Genomic DNA, 18,022 nt, shown 5'->3' with positions numbered 1-18,022 from the left:
CACTGTCCGCAGTGTTGGGAATCCATACCAGGCTGGAACGAGTCAAGGTAGGTGAGCATCCACGAGAAGACACAGCAGATGCATCCTACTGACAGGACCAGGAGACTCCAGAAACCGAGCATCTTCTCTTCAGTGCCATCCTCTCCTGTCACCCTCTCTGCCCGCAGCTCTTTGAGTATGGGGTAGATAAGGGCGCAGAGAAACCCTTATTACTAATTCGTATTATAATTCAATTTTCATGAAATATTCATATTCAGTATTGGTCCTTTTATATTAATAACCACGGATCCACCCAGGCTCATGGTGGGGCAGGGCTCTGTCCTGGGATGCTTGAGTACAAGGTAATGTAGACCTGACCAGGTATCCAGTCTGTCAGAATTATAATAATAATAATAATAAATTTTATTTATGAGCGCCTTTCAAGTCACCCAAGGACACTTTACAATAGGATAAAACAATTAGTGTTGAATAATTAGAATTGTTTTCAATATTTGGTTCAAAAACATGAGTGACAACAAAAATCCAACTAGGATTCTTGCATATGATGAATGAAGTCTGTCTTTGACTGTATTGTCCAGCTGATCCATCAAACCCCCAGCAGGTGAACCTTATTCATGACATAACACGGCAACAATGTAAAAAAATGAAACAGCAACAGTCTAAATATAAAGTGCATTCTAAACTACTCTTCAATAAATCATATGCAAAGAGTCATTCAGGACTGTAAAACGCGAACTACAGAACCCAGAGTCTTCATCATTAAATCTCTGGTTGCTTCATTTTTCTATCCTATGTCAGATACTTTAAGGTTAGGTTAGGTAAACTTGCATTCTCATGGTGAGGCAACGTGCTTTATGTGTGTGCGTGTCATGAACGGCTATAAAAGGCCTATAATTAAAGAAAGCGGGGTTTGAGTTCGAGTTCCGACAGACTGTCACTACTTGTAAATGGAACGCAGCCTTCCTACGGCGGACAGCTAATAACAGGAATCGGACGCGGTCCAGCCAAGTCCACAGCAACCACCATAGCAACCGCCTAGCATGACCTTCATTTATTCATTTAATTCAGGAGGAAGAAATGTCAGGTGGGTGCAGGCTGGTTACATGCATTTGGTCCCATGCTGTCTTGAATTAAATGACTTGGTTCATTTTATGGCTGGGCTGTATGTGGGGTTATATCATGTTACTTGGGCAGGAGTACCTGTCCCCTGTTAGACTTAGAAAGTTTCTCCATAAGTAGAGCTTCTAACTCTGAATGAATGTGTTACAGTTAAACTGACACTGGTCAGTGTAAATGGCTCATTGGGACACAGAAACCTTTAAATTAAACCCTATCACCTGATATCGAGTGTCAAACAATATCAAAGCTGTAAAAGATGTTTACAGTCAGAATTTATAAAACTATGATTGTAAATAATTTCAAACAAGTGAGCTTTTCTCTTTGTGCTGAATATCAACACTGTGATTTCTTAGACTGTAAGCTTTACTTTAGCACAACCAGTTGTAGAAGCTGTCACTCCAAATGTCTTTTGATAACAAGAAAAAAATACCTTTTCAGTCCACGGCCTGAAGTTCTTCTCTGACATCTTCTGCCATCAGCTTTGTCTGCTGCTTTAAAGACAATAAACCACAAAAAGATGATTTAGTCACTTTGTCTGCGTCATGCAGCTCGAATGTGTCGTGTAACGATGTTGAATAGCCGTCGTTATCCCTCTGCTGTGTCAGTAGGATTGTACTGTACAGCATCTCATTGATATGTGAGGAATGCTAATGTAAACAGACTTACATATGGGCAGAAATCTGTGCCATCAGAAACTGAAATTGAATAAGTTAAATTTGAATTTGAATTGCTCAGATTGAATCTGAATTATAACTTGAATAAATACTTTTGAAAACTGAATTTGAATTAGTCTAATTTGAAATTGAATTTATGGTTTGAAAATGATCATCACTAAATTGAAATTGAATTTTATATTTTGAAAATGAATTCGTTTGCTTTGAAACTGCATTTTATCCTTTAAAAATTCAGCTCTCGAATAATTTCAGTTTCACTTCTCACCATTCAGTTTCAGTTCTACAATTCAATTTCAGTTCCAAAATTCAGTTTTTTGGAACTTACATCCGGTTCCGGTTCTTGCGTAATCGCGCGCAGAGTAATCGAACTTCGTTTTACTAGCGGACCGCAAGTGGCAATCTACGACATCTTGAGCTGGAGCTGGAGTAATTCTCCTGAAGACATTCGTGATGTCAAATGACCAGTTGAGAAACGCTCAGGTTGGTAATAAATGTATTACATGTATAAGAACAAGCGTCATGTTAACAAATAATACCCGTACAGTAACGTTTATGCGTGTTGTAGCTGTTAGCTAAAAACGCTAATTTAGCGTAGATTGCCCTGGGTTCAGCGTTGACAAACAAATATGAAAGACAGCTTTCAATAGAATCCCAAAGTTGTCATCTTGTAGCCCTCCGGAGTCCTCCACACTTGCAGAGGCCCCTACAGTAGGATGAAGGAAAATTTACAGGCTAGTTTCAGGTGTGAGGAAGTTGCAGGTTTCCTGAAAAGCACTATTAATTAATTAAAGTGCTTGAAATCCATGAAACTGTGCTTATTATTGTTAAATTCTTGTGGATTTAAAATGTGAAGGCAACGTTGATGGTTTGTAATGGCCTTAAGTGACACTTATTATTAACAGTTATCTTAATACTAAATGACGTTGTATTGCATTTCCTTTTTCAGAATATATTCGTGCAGGAGTGCTTGTCCAGATTTAGGCAAAGGCTGGAGTATGTCCTCAACAACGACCCTCTTGACCTTGATTTTCTGGAGTACATTGTGACCCAAGAGAGGACTTTCATGAATGCACTGGAGAATGCTGACCTTCCTGCTGATGTCTGCGAAGCTATAGAAGAACTGAGCAGCTTGTTACACCAGCGAAACAACCCTCCCCCCTTCAACTCTGTGGTACAGATTATTGGTCCTTATGGGCGTTTTAGGCTTCAGGTCACAGAGAATCACCTCCAAAGTCTTCTTCAGCTTGGTCTACCTGCCACATGTGTAGCAGACCTTCTTGGTGTCTCAAGACGTACCATGTACAGGAGAATGCAGGAGTACAACATGTCAGTTAGGAGTCTTTACTCTACCCTATCTAATGACGCTCTTGATGCCAAAGTGAGAGACATTAAATCCAGACTACCTCATGCTGGAAATCAGATTGTCAAGGGTTACCTTCAAGCTGCGGGCCACCGTGTACAGTGGAACAGACTAAAGGCATCAATGCACAGAGTTGATACAGAGGGCATCTTAACAAGAATGTCAACTTTGGGCTGTGTGGTTCAGCGAAAGTACTCTGTTCAAGGCCCACATTTCCTACAGCACATTGACACCAATCATAAATTAATTAGGTTTGTTTTGGCATAGAAAATTAAATGACTAACATAATTCTGAATAATTTTATCCATCAGATGCTTTATGCTTTGCTTGTCTTTTTTTCACCAGATACAACATAGTGATATTTGGCGGCATAGATGGCTACTCTAGGAAGGTAAGTTGCGTACCCAAATACAGCACATATTATTAAATCCACAAAGACTTTCTCACATCTTGTTATCTTTTCTCTCTCCGCTTATGTAATTATACAGCTCACATATTTTGATCATATTGTGTATTATGACAGTTTGCACACTCTTGTCACATGTCCTCCTATAAACATTTTGTATATATGTATGAATTTTTAATGTGGTGGTGTTAATCAATTTTCCCCCGGTTTAGATTATGTACCTTAATGCTGCATGTAACAACACAGCCAGCACTGCACTTGATTTTTTTCTGGACGGAGTTAGAAGATTTGGATGGCCTTACAAGTGAGTAATTCTTCGTTAAATTTATTCTGGAGTTTGTCTCATGATTTGTGTTTGCCATGTTTAACCATGAAATGATCAGGATTTCAGTGCTGTATATAAATTTGCAAGTGTGTCAATCATGTATTTGAATAATTTTTTAGTGTATTTTGTTGTTTCAATACTTATTTTTAAAATCTTATATGGTACAGAGTGAGAGCTGACCAAGGAGTTGAAAATGTCAAGATTGCTGAAATGATGTTCACTGTGAGAGGCACAGGATGTGGAAGCTTCATAAGTGGAAAAAGCGTGCACAACCAGAGGTAATGCTTGTAAGATCTTAAATGGCATAACATTGTTATTTCATCATGATTGACTCCAGCTGAATTGCTGTTTGGCTGTCCTTTGTTAGTTTTTGATTGACCTTTCAGACCTTTTCTGTATTTTTTTTCAAATGTAGAATTGAGCGCCTATGGAGGGACGTTTGGACAGGGGTGACACACATTTATTATGATGTACTACACAGCTTGGAGGAAGATGGATTTCTTAACATCTCAGATAGTCTTCATCTCTTCTGTGCCCATTACACCTTCCTCCCAAGACTCAAGGGGGATTTGGCCAAGTTTTCTGCTGGCTGGAATGATCATTCCATCAGGACAGAGCATAGCCTTTCACCAAACCAGCTGTGGGAACTTGGGATGCTGCAGCACCCCATCAGAGAGCCACAGAGATATGAAGAAAATTTGGCAGTTGAGTATTAATGGCAATGTTTTGGTTTTATTGAGTGCTATATGTAGATTTTTAAAATCATTTACATATGCGCTGCTTTATTTCAGGAAATCCAAATTGAGAGCATTGATTGGGAGAGTGCAGGGCTATCCCATCATAACAACCCAGGTGTTTTGGTGCCAGAAATGGAATGTCCACTGAATGCTGAAGATATTGAATCTCTACGCCTTTCCATAGATCCTCTTGTGCCTTCATGTAGTTTTGGAAGAGACATTTACCTGACCACACTCTCACATGCTCTTCACCTACATCACCATCCATGAAAGTTGCAGCTTGGCCCATCAGAGTAAAATTATAAGAACATGTTATTTTACAAACTGCTAGTGATAGTTTTTCTTTTAAATAATCCCTTTTTCTAAGAAGAATAAGAACCTCTCCTTGTTTTAATGGTAATTTTCTTTTTCTTACTTTCTGTCATGAACCCAAATAGATACTCACAAGCTGACACAGTCAAATGGAGGAGGGAATGAGATCAGCAAGGACTATATTGACAAAAACTTTTTTTTATAATAATTTCAATGGCAATAAACAGAATGCTTAAACTGTAAAACAATAATAAAAAAAACATCAAGCAACACATGTCGATTTCTTTGTTTTACTAACATTTCATGGAACAATCAAGATGTCTGGCTGGCTGATTATGCTCCTAAATATGAAGAAATGCCTGACCATAGTGGAACGCGTTTGTCATCACATGCTTGAACTCTTCATAAGTTTGCATATGCTGAACAGGTAGCTTGACTGTATTACTACATGCTGTAACGGTTGGGTAGCAAACTTCATGAGCGCCATACTGAATATGGCATGAGTGGTTGAACTGCACAGAGACTTTGAAGTTCATCTTCTCATCTGGCAGGACAGGAATGTGGCCTTGTCCTGTGAGCCACTGCAAGAATGAACTTGGGGAAAGGATGACTGGACAGTCACTGGTCTCAGGCTCTTCACCTTTTTTAAAAAAAGACAAAGCAGTCATTTAGATAAAATATTAGATACTGTTTACCTGTAACTTCACAAACACAACTTAAAAACTTAATTACTGACAAAGAGTGAACAAGCACTCATAGTGTAATCTACAGCTGTGGCCAAAGGTTTACAGAATAAGAATTGTTTTCACACATTTTGCTGCTTTTGTTTTTTAATATCTTTTTGTAAAACGTTTTCTGAAGTGTACTCCAGAAACGTCGGACAAAAAGATCCAAAAACACTAAAGCAGTAAACTCCATGAAAACCAAGACTGGCCGTTCTCTAAAAGTTTAGCCATTCCTTACATAAAATCATGATTCCAAGTTTAACACAGAAAGACAAAATACATTGACAGTAAACTACATGTGCACTTACGTGATTCCAGCGCTTGCAAGAAGTCCTGTAGATGGTTCATAATCCTCATTTCCACCTGTTCTTTGTTGGAGCCCTTCTCGCTGAACTCAGGATGGCATGTTGCAAAAAAAAGTCAGCATCAGCCTGGTAAGAAAGACAAAGAAAATTGTGACTTTATCTGAATCAAGACTTAATTGTAATTGAGATCAAGGACCGATTATTTTGTCTTTATTCTAAGTAATTGTATTCTTTTGTCACACATAAAGACAGGGACTTAAACGTCTGTCTCATGCTGCTTGCTAGTTCTTCTCATTTAATCTTATAACTTTGTATAGATCAAGTCTCTTTATAACTCTGTAGGTTACATGTAAATACTCCTTGTTAAAAGGGATTTTTTCATTGCTCCTGATGCCTTGTGTTTGCTCTAAACGGTTCAGGAATATTAAGCAACTTAAGACAATTTTGAATATTCTTTTTCCAGTGCCACCATTAATTACATTTTCTACTATAGGACTTGAAGTATATACTGTAAAGTAAAGATAAAGAGCACTTTGAACTGCTATTCACAATTACAAGTGTTATCCCTACTAAAGTCAACATTTACTCACCTTAACTTCCACCCCTGGGACAAACAGCGATTGGCACATGTTTTGGTACTGCTTCAGTAGATCAGTAAGGCCATAAAGGTTGAGCCCATCACGTAGCTGGGAGAGGAGAGGCACCAACCGAAGTGTGGCGTGAAGAACAACAGCACTGAAATGCAGAAAGGAAGAAAAAGTCGCATGCTGCTAAATGAAAAAATAAAAAAAAAAACTTTTTTTGGGGGGGAAACAGTAAAACAGTTTTACCGAACAATTTCTTCTTTCTTTTCGACATTAACAGGTCCATGATAGCCACAACTGAAAATTTCATCAGTGAGTTCTGTCATTTTATCTTCTGTTGCCGAATCAACCTTAAAGGACACAAACATACACATTAACATGACCAATTCCAGAGTCCTATAATTTGCAAATAACATAAGGGATGGTAAAATCTGTGCTAAACATGTAATTCAAAACACTGTAGAGCAGTGAAACCTTTAAGACTTCATACCTGGGAGATAACAGAAGTGTAATGATCATCACAGACATCCTCTTTCCTAATGTTCTCAATCTGCAGCTCTCCACTACACAAGTACTGGTAACACCAGTCTTTGAGGCAGCAGGGTGGTGGCCCACCTTGCGCCAGACTAACTGCCCAAATTTCACCAGCACTACTGTGAGAGGAGAAGAGATAAATAACATCAATCAGGTTATTTCCAATGCGTGTGTGTGTACACACAACTGCGGACCCCAATGCATGTGAGAAAGGCCTACCGGAAGTTTCCTAGATTGAGATCCAGCAATGAATATTTGGGAGCCTTCCCAGTCTGGTCACCCTCAAATAGCCGTTGCTCCAAGCCTGCAACCATTTCTTTTAACACAAATAGTTAGTCCGGTTAAGTAGCCATTTTCACTCCTATCAATTTAGATCACATTTTAAATACAAGTACCTGTGAGGAATTCTTTCCGTAATGCCCCTGTATCAATTCCTGCCTCTCCGATGAATGTGACCCTCAGCTGATTTGTAGGCAATGCCTTTTTTTGCCTCTTCCACTGTGCAAGTCCCCACTCCACCATATTGGATCTTGAGACAGTGATACGGAATTCTTCCTCTGTATTCACAGCAGTACTTATGGCCTGCAGGATTTCATCCAGGCTAATGGAGAAAAACTCGCAATTACAAACATGATACTGGAAACCATGTTGTGTGTATTCATGTGTATTCGTTAATGTCTTTTAGGTTTTCAAACTGAATTGTGTCACCACTAGCAGTATGTGACTTTGACCTAACAGAAGAAGAAAATGCAGTGGACAGGCTAAGCCTTTAGGTAGCTGGATTCCTTTACACAAAGGGTACTTGGCAGAAATTGTTTGAAAACCACTGTACAGAGCATTGAAGAAAGACTACTGATGTGTACAAACCTAGAAATGCCCATCCTTTGTTGTGAAGGTAGGTTTGCATTGCTGTAATGAAAAAATGCCAGAGTAAAAACAACATCACTTGACCTCAAACATGTACTGTACAAAAGCAACAAATAAAACAATACCTTTACAACTTAAAAACTTAAAAGAGAACTTCTTCAACCGTGTTGTAATAACTTCTGTAAGACTTAAACAATTAAAAATGTTATGGCAAGAATGACAAAACCTAATGCAAAAAAAAAATAAATTATAAGGATCAAAACCAAAGTATAACATACATGGCACAATCACTAACAAAGCATAAAATGCTGTCTATCAAAATATAAATTAATAGGTGGAAAGCAAAAGGCTTGTAGGGAAATTCTCAAACATACGTTGGAAGCCATATTAAAAGACTGCATTACCTCTCACAACACTCGCTTGCATGTGCCTCCACCTCATTCTGAGGAAATGTCTCACCGCAGACAGGGCACACAATCTGTAACAGGAAACAATATCAACGATAGAATCAATAATGCCTCAAAGACAGACATTAAACACGTTGCACTCAACATTACCTTTGCAGTTGAGGACAAAATAATGACATCTTCCTCCACATCCTGTCAAGACAAGCAAAGAAAGGGGAAAAAACCAGCAACTTTAAAAGAATGGAATTGTGATGTGATTCCATACATCTGATTGTTGCTTATCTGTCAACTTTCATTACAAATACAGCTTACATGGGCTACCCACTTTAAATATAAGGAATAAATCCAACCTCTAATAATGAACCTCTTCAACTTGGCTATTGTAGGACACTTTAATCAAACTCAACTTTCTCCCCATTCAATGTAAGGCATCATATTTATGTTCCTGTCTTTGTCATGCACAGTCAAATAGATAAAGGTTAAAGGGGTACAAAACTTCACCTTTAGATGTGAGTTAAGTTGATCGTCTTCTGTATGTGGTATGGGATGTGGTGCGTCCTCTATGTCTTCATTACAAGTCTGATAAAGGAGAATCGCAAGTACAAACTTAATAAATTACCTACAGAAACACAAGCAAGTGTAGTGACATCCACAACATTGAACATGAAGCTCCTGACTGATAAAAACATTTTCAAAACACGTTTCAGTCATTACGTAGTTTTATAGGACAAAGCTACGTGTAATGTGATCTCCCAGACTCATCCATGCAACGGGACTGTACACACCTCCTGTGCATTAGTATCTGAAGGCTGACATGTTTCAACATGCAGTGCTAAGAGTTGAAGTGGGTAGCTGGTTTGACATGAGTGGCACATCGCTTTTGGCATATTGGAGAAGGAGCTAGAGTCAGGAGGCAGCGGCTGAGTGTCTAGCTCTTCCTGGATTGGAGCAATGTAAAGGACGGTCTTTCCCCCAGTACTTGCATTTTTTAGCAGTGACCCAGTATATCCACTGTCCTCAGGAGGCACCATATTTACACTCAACAAAAATATAAACGCAACACTTTTGTTTTTGCTCCCATTCCCCATGGGATGGACATAGAGACCTAAAATTCATTCCAGATACACAATATAACCATCCCTCCCAAACAGTGGTCACAAATCAGTCCAAATGTGTGGTAGTGGGCACATCTGCTATATTGAGATAATCCATCCCACCTCACAGGTGTGCCACATCAGGATGCTGATCTGACATCATGAGTAGTGCACAGGTGTACCTCAGACTGCCCACAACAAAAGGCCACCCTGGAATGTGCAGTTTTGTCTCACAGCAAAATGCCACAGATGCCACAAGCAATGAGGGAGCGTGCAATTGGCATGCTGACAGCAGGAATTTCAACCAAATCTGTCGCCCGTGCATTGAATGTTCATTTCTCAACCATAAGCCGTTTCCACAGGCGTTTCAGAGAATATGGCAGCACATCCAACCGGCCTCACAACCGCAGACCTCGTGTAACCACACCAGCCCAGGACCTCCACATCCAGCAGGTTCACCTCCAAGATCGTCTGAGACCAGCCACCCAGACAGCTGCTGGAACAATTGGTTTGCACAACCAAACGATTTCTGCACAAACTGTCAGAAACCGTCTCAGGGACGCTCAACTGCATGCCCGTCGTCCTCATCGGGGTCTTGACCTGACTCCAGCTCGTCGCCGTAACAGACTTGTGTGGGCAAATGCTCACATTCGATGGCGTCTGGCACGTTGGAGAGGTGTGCGCTTCACGGATGAATCATGGTTCACATTGTTCAGGGCAGATGGCAGCTGAGAATGTCCCAGTTCTTGCATGGCCAGCATACTCACCGGACATGTCACCCATTGAGCATGTTCGGGATGTGCTTGACCGGCGTATACGACAGCGTGTACCAGTTCCCACGAATATCCAACAACCTCGCACAGCCATTGAAGTGGAGTGGACCAACATTCCACAGGCCACAATTGACAATCTGATAGACTCCATGCGACGATGTGTTGCACTGCATGAGGCAAATGGTGGTCACACCAGATACTGACCGGTTCTGGGACCCCAGACCCCCAATAGCGCAAAAAACTGCACATTCCAGGGTGGCCTTTTGTTGTGGGCAGTCTGAGGTACACCTGTGCACTACTCATGATGTCAGATCAGCATCCTGATGTGGCACACCTGTGAGGTGGGATGGATTATCTCAATATAGCAGATGTGCCCACTACCACACATTTGGACTGATTTGTGACCACTGTTTGGGAGGGATGGTTATATTGTGTATCTGGAATGAATTTTAGGTCTCTACGTCCATCCCATGGGGAATGGGAGCAGTAACAAAGGTGTTGCGTTTATATTTTTGTTCAGTGTAGTTTCCGAGAACCCCATCCACCTGTCGAGAAAAGTGAGTGACTCAGTACTATTCAAAATGTGGCAGTACACATTGCAGTGCATTCATGGTCATGATATCATCAAAATTCTTCTATAACTATCAATTCAAAAGTTGGAATGGCCATTAAGAGGTTTTTTCTACCTGCTCCTTTGTAAATCAGCCAGCCCCCAGAAACACTTTCCAGTTTTGGATACAGATCTTTGAGTCTTGAACATACCTTTGAAATAAACCATCGGCCACCAAATTAATTGACTCTGAATAAAGAAAAACACTTGTTGATCGTTAACTTACAACAAATATATTTTCCTGTCAATGTGGAGCAGTACCTTACCTCATCATGACTGTAGCTGTCAGGTATCAGTGTAGACCTACGTCCCAAACCAGCTTGCAGATGGACAAATTCTTCACTGCCTTTTGGAGTAGACTGAACAAGCTTGGGTAAGAGATAAAAATTAAGTTGTATCTCTTTAACTGGTGTGAATTGGTTGGCAGGCCCTCGAAAGCACCGGCGCTTTGCTTTGTTTCCATAAAGAGCAGGAAAAGACCTGTGAAGACATGTTATAAGTTGATATAAAATAATACAATTGTACATCTGAACAAGTTATGGGTATTGAGAACTTAAATGAGTAAGTATAAGGAACAACAAGTCTGACAAAGGAACAAATACAACAAGGAACCTAGTCATTTCTGTGTGGACACTTGGTCAGCCATCTCTCCCTCTCTCCTGACTCGTTTCCTGTCTGCTAGAATGACACAATATTCAGAAGATGCATCACATAATTTTATGCTAACTAATTAATATAGTACAACAATAAAACACATGTCAAATGATTCAAAAGTCATTTGGTAATCTGTGCATGTGTTGTTTGTGTCTAGCTTCACAAAACCTGGGAGGCTTTTGGTGAGTCTGAACACTGGGCCGAACAGTGGTAGAAGTTAGTAAATTTAGCAGGTGTCTTGCTGACCTGACAATTTCTGAACTGTCTGCCTGTCAAACACAAGAATTGAGGAGTATGTTAAGAGTACTGTGTATTTAATCATACACTATGTAACAGAAAAGTTATATATCATATCACACCGAAGTGATCAGTAATGATCCAGACACTGATGAGTGTTGGACTAAATATACACTGTAGCTAAGGGTTTTAAGTAAGCTAAAGACTTGGGATGCTGTGTGAGACATAAGTAAACCCAAATGGCAATGGTTTTGACATTCTTTTGCACGTTTTCCTACTGTAGGGGCCTCTGCAAGTGTGGAGGACTCCGGAGGGCTACAAGATGACAACTTTGGGATTCTATTGAAAGCTGTCTTTCATATTTGTTTGTCAACGCTGAACCCAGGGCAATCTACGCTAAATTAGCGTTTTTAGCTAACAGCTACAACACGCATAAACGTTACTGTACGGGTATTATTTGTTAACATGACGCTTGTTCTGGTGTGTTCACACCGAACGCGATGGACGCGAATAGAGCGTCAGGTTTACATGTAAAGTCAATGGAAAGGCGCGATGACGCGCGATTGCGGGTCCCGCGAAAATTCGGAAGCAGATTTGCGTCGCGAAAACGCCAAAACGCGTGAAACGCGCGTCAGTGTAGCGCGTCTGGCGCGTTTGACTCGCGAATAAAACCACGCGCGTGAGTTTTTGTGTTGCATTTTGTGCATACGCGCGTTTCGCGTCTACCGCTCGAGTTGGAAAAATCTGAACTCCAGCGTCAAATCGCGCCGCGACAACCAATCAGGAGCCTGGTGACGTGGCTGTTACCTAGGTCAAAGGGGCAGATCCAGCCAAAGCCTTTCATACTTCAATGGAGGGGAAGGCTAATCAATGCGGTAGCAAACAACTCGGAGCTGTACAACACCAGCTGCTTTCAGTACCGAGACAGGAATAAAAAGGACCGAGCTTGGAGGAAGATATGTGAAGAGATCGGGCAACCTGGTAAGTTCATTCATTTCTCTTTTGAAAGTTTTCACTGACCCGGGGAAGCCGCACAAAAGCTAGCAAGCCACCGCTATTTTCCCACTGACGTACAAATACCGTTCTGCTTTTAGGCATGTTGTCATTTAGGAATATATTTTATTGTTTATTAATAAACAGCACACAGTGGTCCCGCTGTTCATCCGTCACTGCTTTGCTTTTTCGCTGATTTTTTATTGCACAGTACAGCATTGCATTCTGCAGCCTGATTGACAAATCTCCTGCGCTTGCCAAATTTATCACGTTTGGTTTTGATAACCATCGCGTCCAATAGAAAAAACAGCACAAAAACACCCATAACTATGAGCCTCATTCGGAAATAGACACCTGCACCGTGAGGGAAAAAGGCGCACGAAAGTGGCGGGCAGATGAAGACAAACCGCGGCATAATAATACTTTTACGTTTTGCAATCTACAAAGGTTTGCACTTTGAGAATCAATTGTGAGAACTGTGACCAGGGGCTAGTTATTCTGAGAACCCCTGCAATAAATGAGGGACCACTGTCTACTCTACGATTATTATATCCAACCTGTTAACATTTAATACTGTATTGATAGAACCAACTGATTCTGCAGCAGAGCATCCCCAGTCCCTGAGCTCCTGCTGCTGCACCCACAGATATGTACAGCAAGCACTGATACCTTTTTAGTCGGTGGGATTCCCTTGTGATCACCTTTACTAAATATCTACAACCAATCTGATTATATCCTGTTATTGTTTTTTTTTTTTTTTCAATGTTGAAATTAAAATCTAGTAGCAGCCTTCTCATTTCTTTGTGTTTTGTGCTGTTTTACAGGCCCACAGAGGAGGACGGCTCCGAGGCAGATGAGGGACGGGTCCCAGGACGGTCCATCGGCGGTGGAGCTGGCCATCCTGGAGTCCCTGAAGAGGCCACACCAGTCTCCAATGGAGCATTTCCTCCTCAGCCTTGTTCCTGCTCTGGAGAGCAGCTGGTCCTTTTTATTCCTGTCTCTCTGTAAATTCTTATATTTTATATATTTATGTTTAATGTTTTTCTGTTTGAGACTTTTAATATTATTTCAAATAAATGTTTATAATGACTAATGTCTCAGTTCTACTACACAGCAAATGTTGGCACACAACGGTGTGTTCGGTGTGAACACACCGTTGTGATAGCAGAAAATTGTGAGCGTTACACTTGTATGCGGCTTGACGTAGGCACACATTGGCAGGGATGTGGTTGGAACGGCTGACTAGATAAGGCCTGGTGTCCAGCTAATGAAAAAGAGCCGAAAATTGGGGTGCGGCTGCGCAGGTGTGCACTTTAAATATAGCACTTTTGCCCTGTCATTCCGGGCCGCCCAAGTGGCTCATGGGAACGTGACAGGCCCCATGGCAGGGATCGAGGACAGAGGGCAGTGGTTTGAATCCCATGCGGACCATATGTTGGGGACACAAAAAAAAAAAAAAAAAAAAAAAAATCCCTGGCTCTGAAATTCACTTGCTACGCTTGCTAGAAGCCTACAGGTGAGCCTACAGAATGGGCTCTCTCTGCCTTTTTTTTTTTTTTTTTTTACCCCTGTCTCAAAATCTCTTCCATCAATCAATATTGGTTGTTATGGTTGCTATGGACGCCAAACACACCATGCATTGTCGCTTTCTCAATCTCTTCTTCATGTCCGAACAAACGCTCAATTTTGCCTTCATTAACACAAATTATACATCAAAATGTAGGTATTTTTCTTGCCTTTAACAAAATGGCACTGTCATTATTGTAGGAGTTGCCGTTTTCTCGCAAATGGCCTCGAAGCAACACAGTTAAAAAATGTCCACATTCAAAGTCTATGGAGACTTGAGTGAAAATGACAGCTGAAATTCTGTAACAGAGGCGTTTTCAACTCCTCATATCTCCTAGATGTATTTTTCTTTAGAGACCTGAAAACCGCCTTGATTTTTTTTTTCCTTTTTTATTAAAGCCTGCTGATTGTTACAGTGAAAGAATGATGTCGACAGTCCGTGTACTTTTGGAGTTAACAGGACCATTGTGACACAAAACCTCTCACACACTAACACAAACTCTTTATACAGATACAGAGCTTTACATGTATAAATAAGGCAGACAAAAATGCATAAAACACAAGCTATCCACAGACTGTCGGTGGACGCCATGTCACTTTATTTTGTTTTTATCTTGTTTCTTTTTGGTGTAGCCTCATTAAAGAAAATGTTCATAAAAATGACCACTTTTATTATGAATTATTAGGAAATTAATAATTCATTATTAATTATTTATTATGAACACACCTGCCACCCTCAAGTAGAGGTGGCAGAGAGGAGGCACTTGGAGTTTCGGTCGAGAAAGTGTCCGTGTGACTGAGTCCTGTCCCAGCTCTGCTTCAAGGTCTGTCGGTCCAGCTTGTTGAGGGTCTGAGAGCAAAGACGGATATCCTGGACCAGCTCTGACAAACTGTCCAGGTCTTGACTCTCCCAGGGGCCAGAGACCTGACAACCTGCAGGTTAAGCAACAAAGAAACATTTTATTTCATATCCATAATTTCCATTTTCCCCCCTATAAATATTTGACATCCAAATGTAGCCTGTTAGCTAGCATTCAGCAATGTTTTCTGCTCCATAAAATGGAAAATTAATTCACAGCTAATCTTTTTTTTTTATCTTTAAACCACACTTCTATATTGTAATGTCTGTGTGTGTAATCATCATGTAACACCTCTGTGCATACATACTAAATGTTCAAACTTAGAAATGCGTCAAAAGGAAACGCACTGATAGCAAGAAACAAACTGTTGCCAAGTACAACTTTGCACAGGTGATAAAAACATCAAAGAAATCCAAATTGTGAATTAGTGTGAAACGGTGAATCTAAGAATAGCTTTAGAAAAAAAAAGGAACTCCATGGAGTATCTCCAAGTTCAGACATACCTTCGAGGTTTAGAAGTGTCAGTGGTCGACGGGCCTCTCTGACAAACGCCAGGATGTTGTGAAGTCCCACTGATGTAACAGACGGATTTCCTGACAGATTCAGACTCACCAGTGTGGGACACGACGAGAGGCACCTGTGAAATAATAAGAAAAAGTCCAACAGGCCAGTAAAGAGTGACAATTTAAACAAAGGCAAAGCCCCACTAACATGAGTAATAACTGAGCCGTAGAAATGACGCCCTCACACACACACACACCTCGCCAAGGTAGCTACACTGCTGTCTGTCAGCCCATTTGCAGCCAGGCTGAGGTGGGTCAGAGAGCACTCGTCCTGCAAAAACACAAAAGTCTTAACCTGATTGCACAATTATATCTTTCGACAATAAATGACATTGCATGATTTTTGCGTGCACACCTGTGACAGGACTTTGGCGAGGTGTTCCAGTGCCGGGTAATCAGCAGGCCCTCTGCAGACAGCTGACAGGTCCACGTGTGGGAGGCAGTGGAGGGGCAGAGTCTTTAACACCAGCTCAAAGTCGGTGGAGCCCAGGGGATTGAGGGACAGGCACACTGCTTTCAAATGGCCTGTGCCTGAACGTTCAGAAGATGTAAAGTTAGTTGCAGTTTTGCTTATGGGTGGGAGTTCAGTGAAGCTTAAGGCTTCAGTCAGCTGCTTGTTAGAGAGTCACCTGTGAGCGCGCTGGCTAGCAGCAGTCGATGCTGCTGAAGGAAATGAGCAGTGAGACCTGCAGAGACCGCTTGGCTAGCACAGGGCAGCAGGACAGCAGACAGGACAGAGACTCAGACACGCCGTCCCCCAGTGGGTTCATACTGAGGTCCAGCTCCTCCAGGCACTTTGAGTGGAAACGAGCAGAAAAAGCAAATGATCACGAGAGCCAATTCTCTCTGACAGATATCATTGATATGAATCAGGTTAGCTTGTTATTAAGATCTAAGGTAGTTATTAAGACCAGAGGTACTTAAATACAGGTTAGATGGTAAACCTGGAGCTGCCACTATTGGCTAGCTGAGGCCCTTACCGGGAATGCAGGTGCACTCTGTCCCTTTAAAGCATTTACAGCCTTCTCCAGGCTGTCCCCTGTAATGCAGTTGGCAGAAATGTCCAGCAGCTGCAGACGAGGCATGGTGAGCGTTGTGGCAATCAGCTCAGGGAGAAGGTCGTCAGACATACGGTTTCCAGAAATTCGCAGCTCCGTGAGGCTGGCCTGAAGTTTTAGGGCACGGAGGAGCGGGCTGAGGGAAGAGGCGGCCAAACCGAGACATTTGGAGTCCTGACACGGAGGAACCCCGGTCCCGAACCTCACATAGCCGGGAGACACGCTTGTTCTCATCTACAGGTAGAAAGAGATGGTACTTCATAACAGAATACAAGAATGCACATGTGTCCGTTTTATAATGCATTTCCTCTGTGTTGCTCACCCACTGCTAGACTTTGACAGGCCTTCTTGTATCGCTCAGGGAGAGGAGGGAGATCCCCACGAGCAAACGTCAGCCAGAACCCACAACACAAACCCATCAGTTATCCTGCACTGGTGCGGGAAAGTGAAGCCAAGGATTCAATCCCAAAAACTGTGATTCCTTCAGTGTCTTCTGGAAGCTGGCTCCAAAAGCAAGTCAGCATCCAGTCTGGTAATAGAAATGGTTCTAATCTTTACAGTTTCTCAGATTGTAGTTTCTCAGGCAGCTTGTTAACATAATCAGCCCTTCACCTTCTTACCAGAATCATACAGTCTAAAACCTGCACGCCTCATCTGGGTAAGAAAGATGAAGTCATTGTGGAAGGACCTAGAACCTCAATTCCTTCTATCAGTGATTTAATGAAAAGACCTCTGTGTCTATGAGAAAGTCTATTTTATGAATTTGGGCCATACTTTGCCTAAGAAAAGGAGTATGCTCACTGGCTGACATGCAAGCTGTTTCACAGTCATAGCTGTCCTCTTGTCACTGTGGGGGTTTTTTTTTTTTAAATCCAACCTCACCTCTTCATTTGTGTGCAGGACGGCCAGTAGCTGGTCCTGCGGGGAGAGCAGAGCGCCTTCTTTCTGCAGAGAGAGACGAGGCAGGAGGCCACATTTCTGGTAGTAACGCTGAGCTGCCTGCTCACACAGCCACGACACAGAGCAGGAGTTGGCCTCACTGGGATGCAGAGCAATGACCGGCGATTAAACAGAAATTAAAAACAAAACAAAACAACAACAAAAAAAACACTATACCAATCAGATTGGGATTTATTTTTATGTACTGCTCAAACTTAAAACTTTTCACCGACCTTTGTGGAACTGGGATCAGGAAGACGTCTTCCTGAACCCGGACCCTCATTCTGATTGGTGGAGGAAGTGACGTGGGCATAGGAGCA

General features: G+C 41.6%; 3 protein-coding genes and 1 long non-coding RNA gene across 4 annotated transcripts; 2 read left to right on the top strand and 2 right to left on the bottom strand.

Moving 5' to 3' along the window:
- The first annotated feature begins 23 nt into the window (after window positions 1-23).
- Window positions 24-5,139, top strand: LOC309720900 (uncharacterized protein). Its single transcript, XM_082558136.1, has 8 exons — window positions 24-47; window positions 297-341; window positions 2,740-3,404; window positions 3,499-3,544; window positions 3,772-3,863; window positions 4,052-4,162; window positions 4,300-4,588; window positions 4,676-5,139. The coding sequence occupies exons 2-8, from the start codon at window positions 327-329 to the stop codon at window positions 4,889-4,891; spliced, it is 1,434 nt and encodes a 477-aa protein (XP_082414262.1). The 5' UTR covers window positions 24-47; window positions 297-326; the 3' UTR covers window positions 4,892-5,139.
- A 105-nt stretch (window positions 5,140-5,244) lies between these two features.
- Window positions 5,245-10,923, bottom strand: LOC309720912 (uncharacterized protein). Its single transcript, XM_082558159.1, has 12 exons — window positions 10,909-10,923; window positions 8,857-8,934; window positions 8,506-8,547; window positions 8,353-8,426; window positions 7,949-7,990; window positions 7,477-7,682; window positions 7,301-7,397; window positions 7,038-7,200; window positions 6,794-6,897; window positions 6,554-6,698; window positions 5,967-6,089; window positions 5,245-5,573 (listed from the first exon to the last, which is right to left on the bottom strand). Exons 5-11 carry the CDS (start codon window positions 7,960-7,962, stop codon window positions 6,012-6,014), a joined length of 807 nt encoding a protein of 268 aa, XP_082414285.1. The 5' UTR covers window positions 7,963-7,990; window positions 8,353-8,426; window positions 8,506-8,547; window positions 8,857-8,934; window positions 10,909-10,923; the 3' UTR covers window positions 5,245-5,573; window positions 5,967-6,011.
- Window positions 10,924-11,660: 737 nt separating this feature from the next.
- Window positions 11,661-13,805, top strand: LOC309720916. Its single transcript, XR_014280600.1, has 2 exons — window positions 11,661-12,704; window positions 13,541-13,805. It is a non-coding gene; the product is annotated as an uncharacterized lncRNA (long non-coding RNA).
- A 1,105-nt stretch (window positions 13,806-14,910) lies between these two features.
- LOC309720727 (tonsoku-like protein) lies at window positions 14,911-18,015 on the bottom strand (the record flags this gene model as incomplete). Its single annotated transcript, XM_082557863.1, has 8 exons — window positions 14,911-15,215; window positions 15,646-15,779; window positions 15,903-15,976; window positions 16,061-16,236; window positions 16,335-16,445; window positions 16,703-16,997; window positions 17,646-17,802; window positions 17,936-18,015. The coding sequence occupies 8 exons, from the start codon at window positions 18,013-18,015 to the stop codon at window positions 15,019-15,021; spliced, it is 1,224 nt and encodes a 407-aa protein (XP_082413989.1). The 3' UTR covers window positions 14,911-15,018.
- Window positions 18,016-18,022: the final 7 nt, after the last annotated feature.

Source organism: Aulonocara stuartgranti (assembly GCF_965226115.1).
Source record: "Aulonocara stuartgranti genome assembly, chromosome: 13".
Lineage (NCBI taxonomy): Eukaryota > Metazoa > Chordata > Actinopteri > Cichliformes > Cichlidae > Aulonocara > Aulonocara stuartgranti.
Note: the sequence above shows the minus strand (reverse complement) of the source record. Positions and strands in the feature narration are given on the sequence as shown.

What these genes read in the sequence shown, in the direction of transcription:
- LOC309720900 (XM_082558136.1), top strand. An exon ending in AAAAGCGTGCACAACCAGAG is followed by an intron (nt 4,163 to 4,299) that starts GTAATGCTTGTA and finishes TTTCAAATGTAG; the next exon opens with AATTGAGCGCCTATGGAGGG. An exon ending in GATATGAAGAAAATTTGGCA is followed by an intron (nt 4,589 to 4,675) that starts GTTGAGTATTAA and finishes GCTTTATTTCAG; the next exon opens with GAAATCCAAATTGAGAGCAT.
- LOC309720912 (XM_082558159.1), bottom strand. An exon ending in CTCAATCTAGGAAACTTCCG is followed by an intron (nt 7,201 to 7,300) that starts GTAGGCCTTTCT and finishes CTCCTCTCACAG; the next exon opens with TAGTGCTGGTGAAATTTGGG. An exon ending in TCCCAGGGGTGGAAGTTAAG is followed by an intron (nt 6,090 to 6,553) that starts GTGAGTAAATGT and finishes CTTTCTTACCAG; the next exon opens with GCTGATGCTGACTTTTTTTT.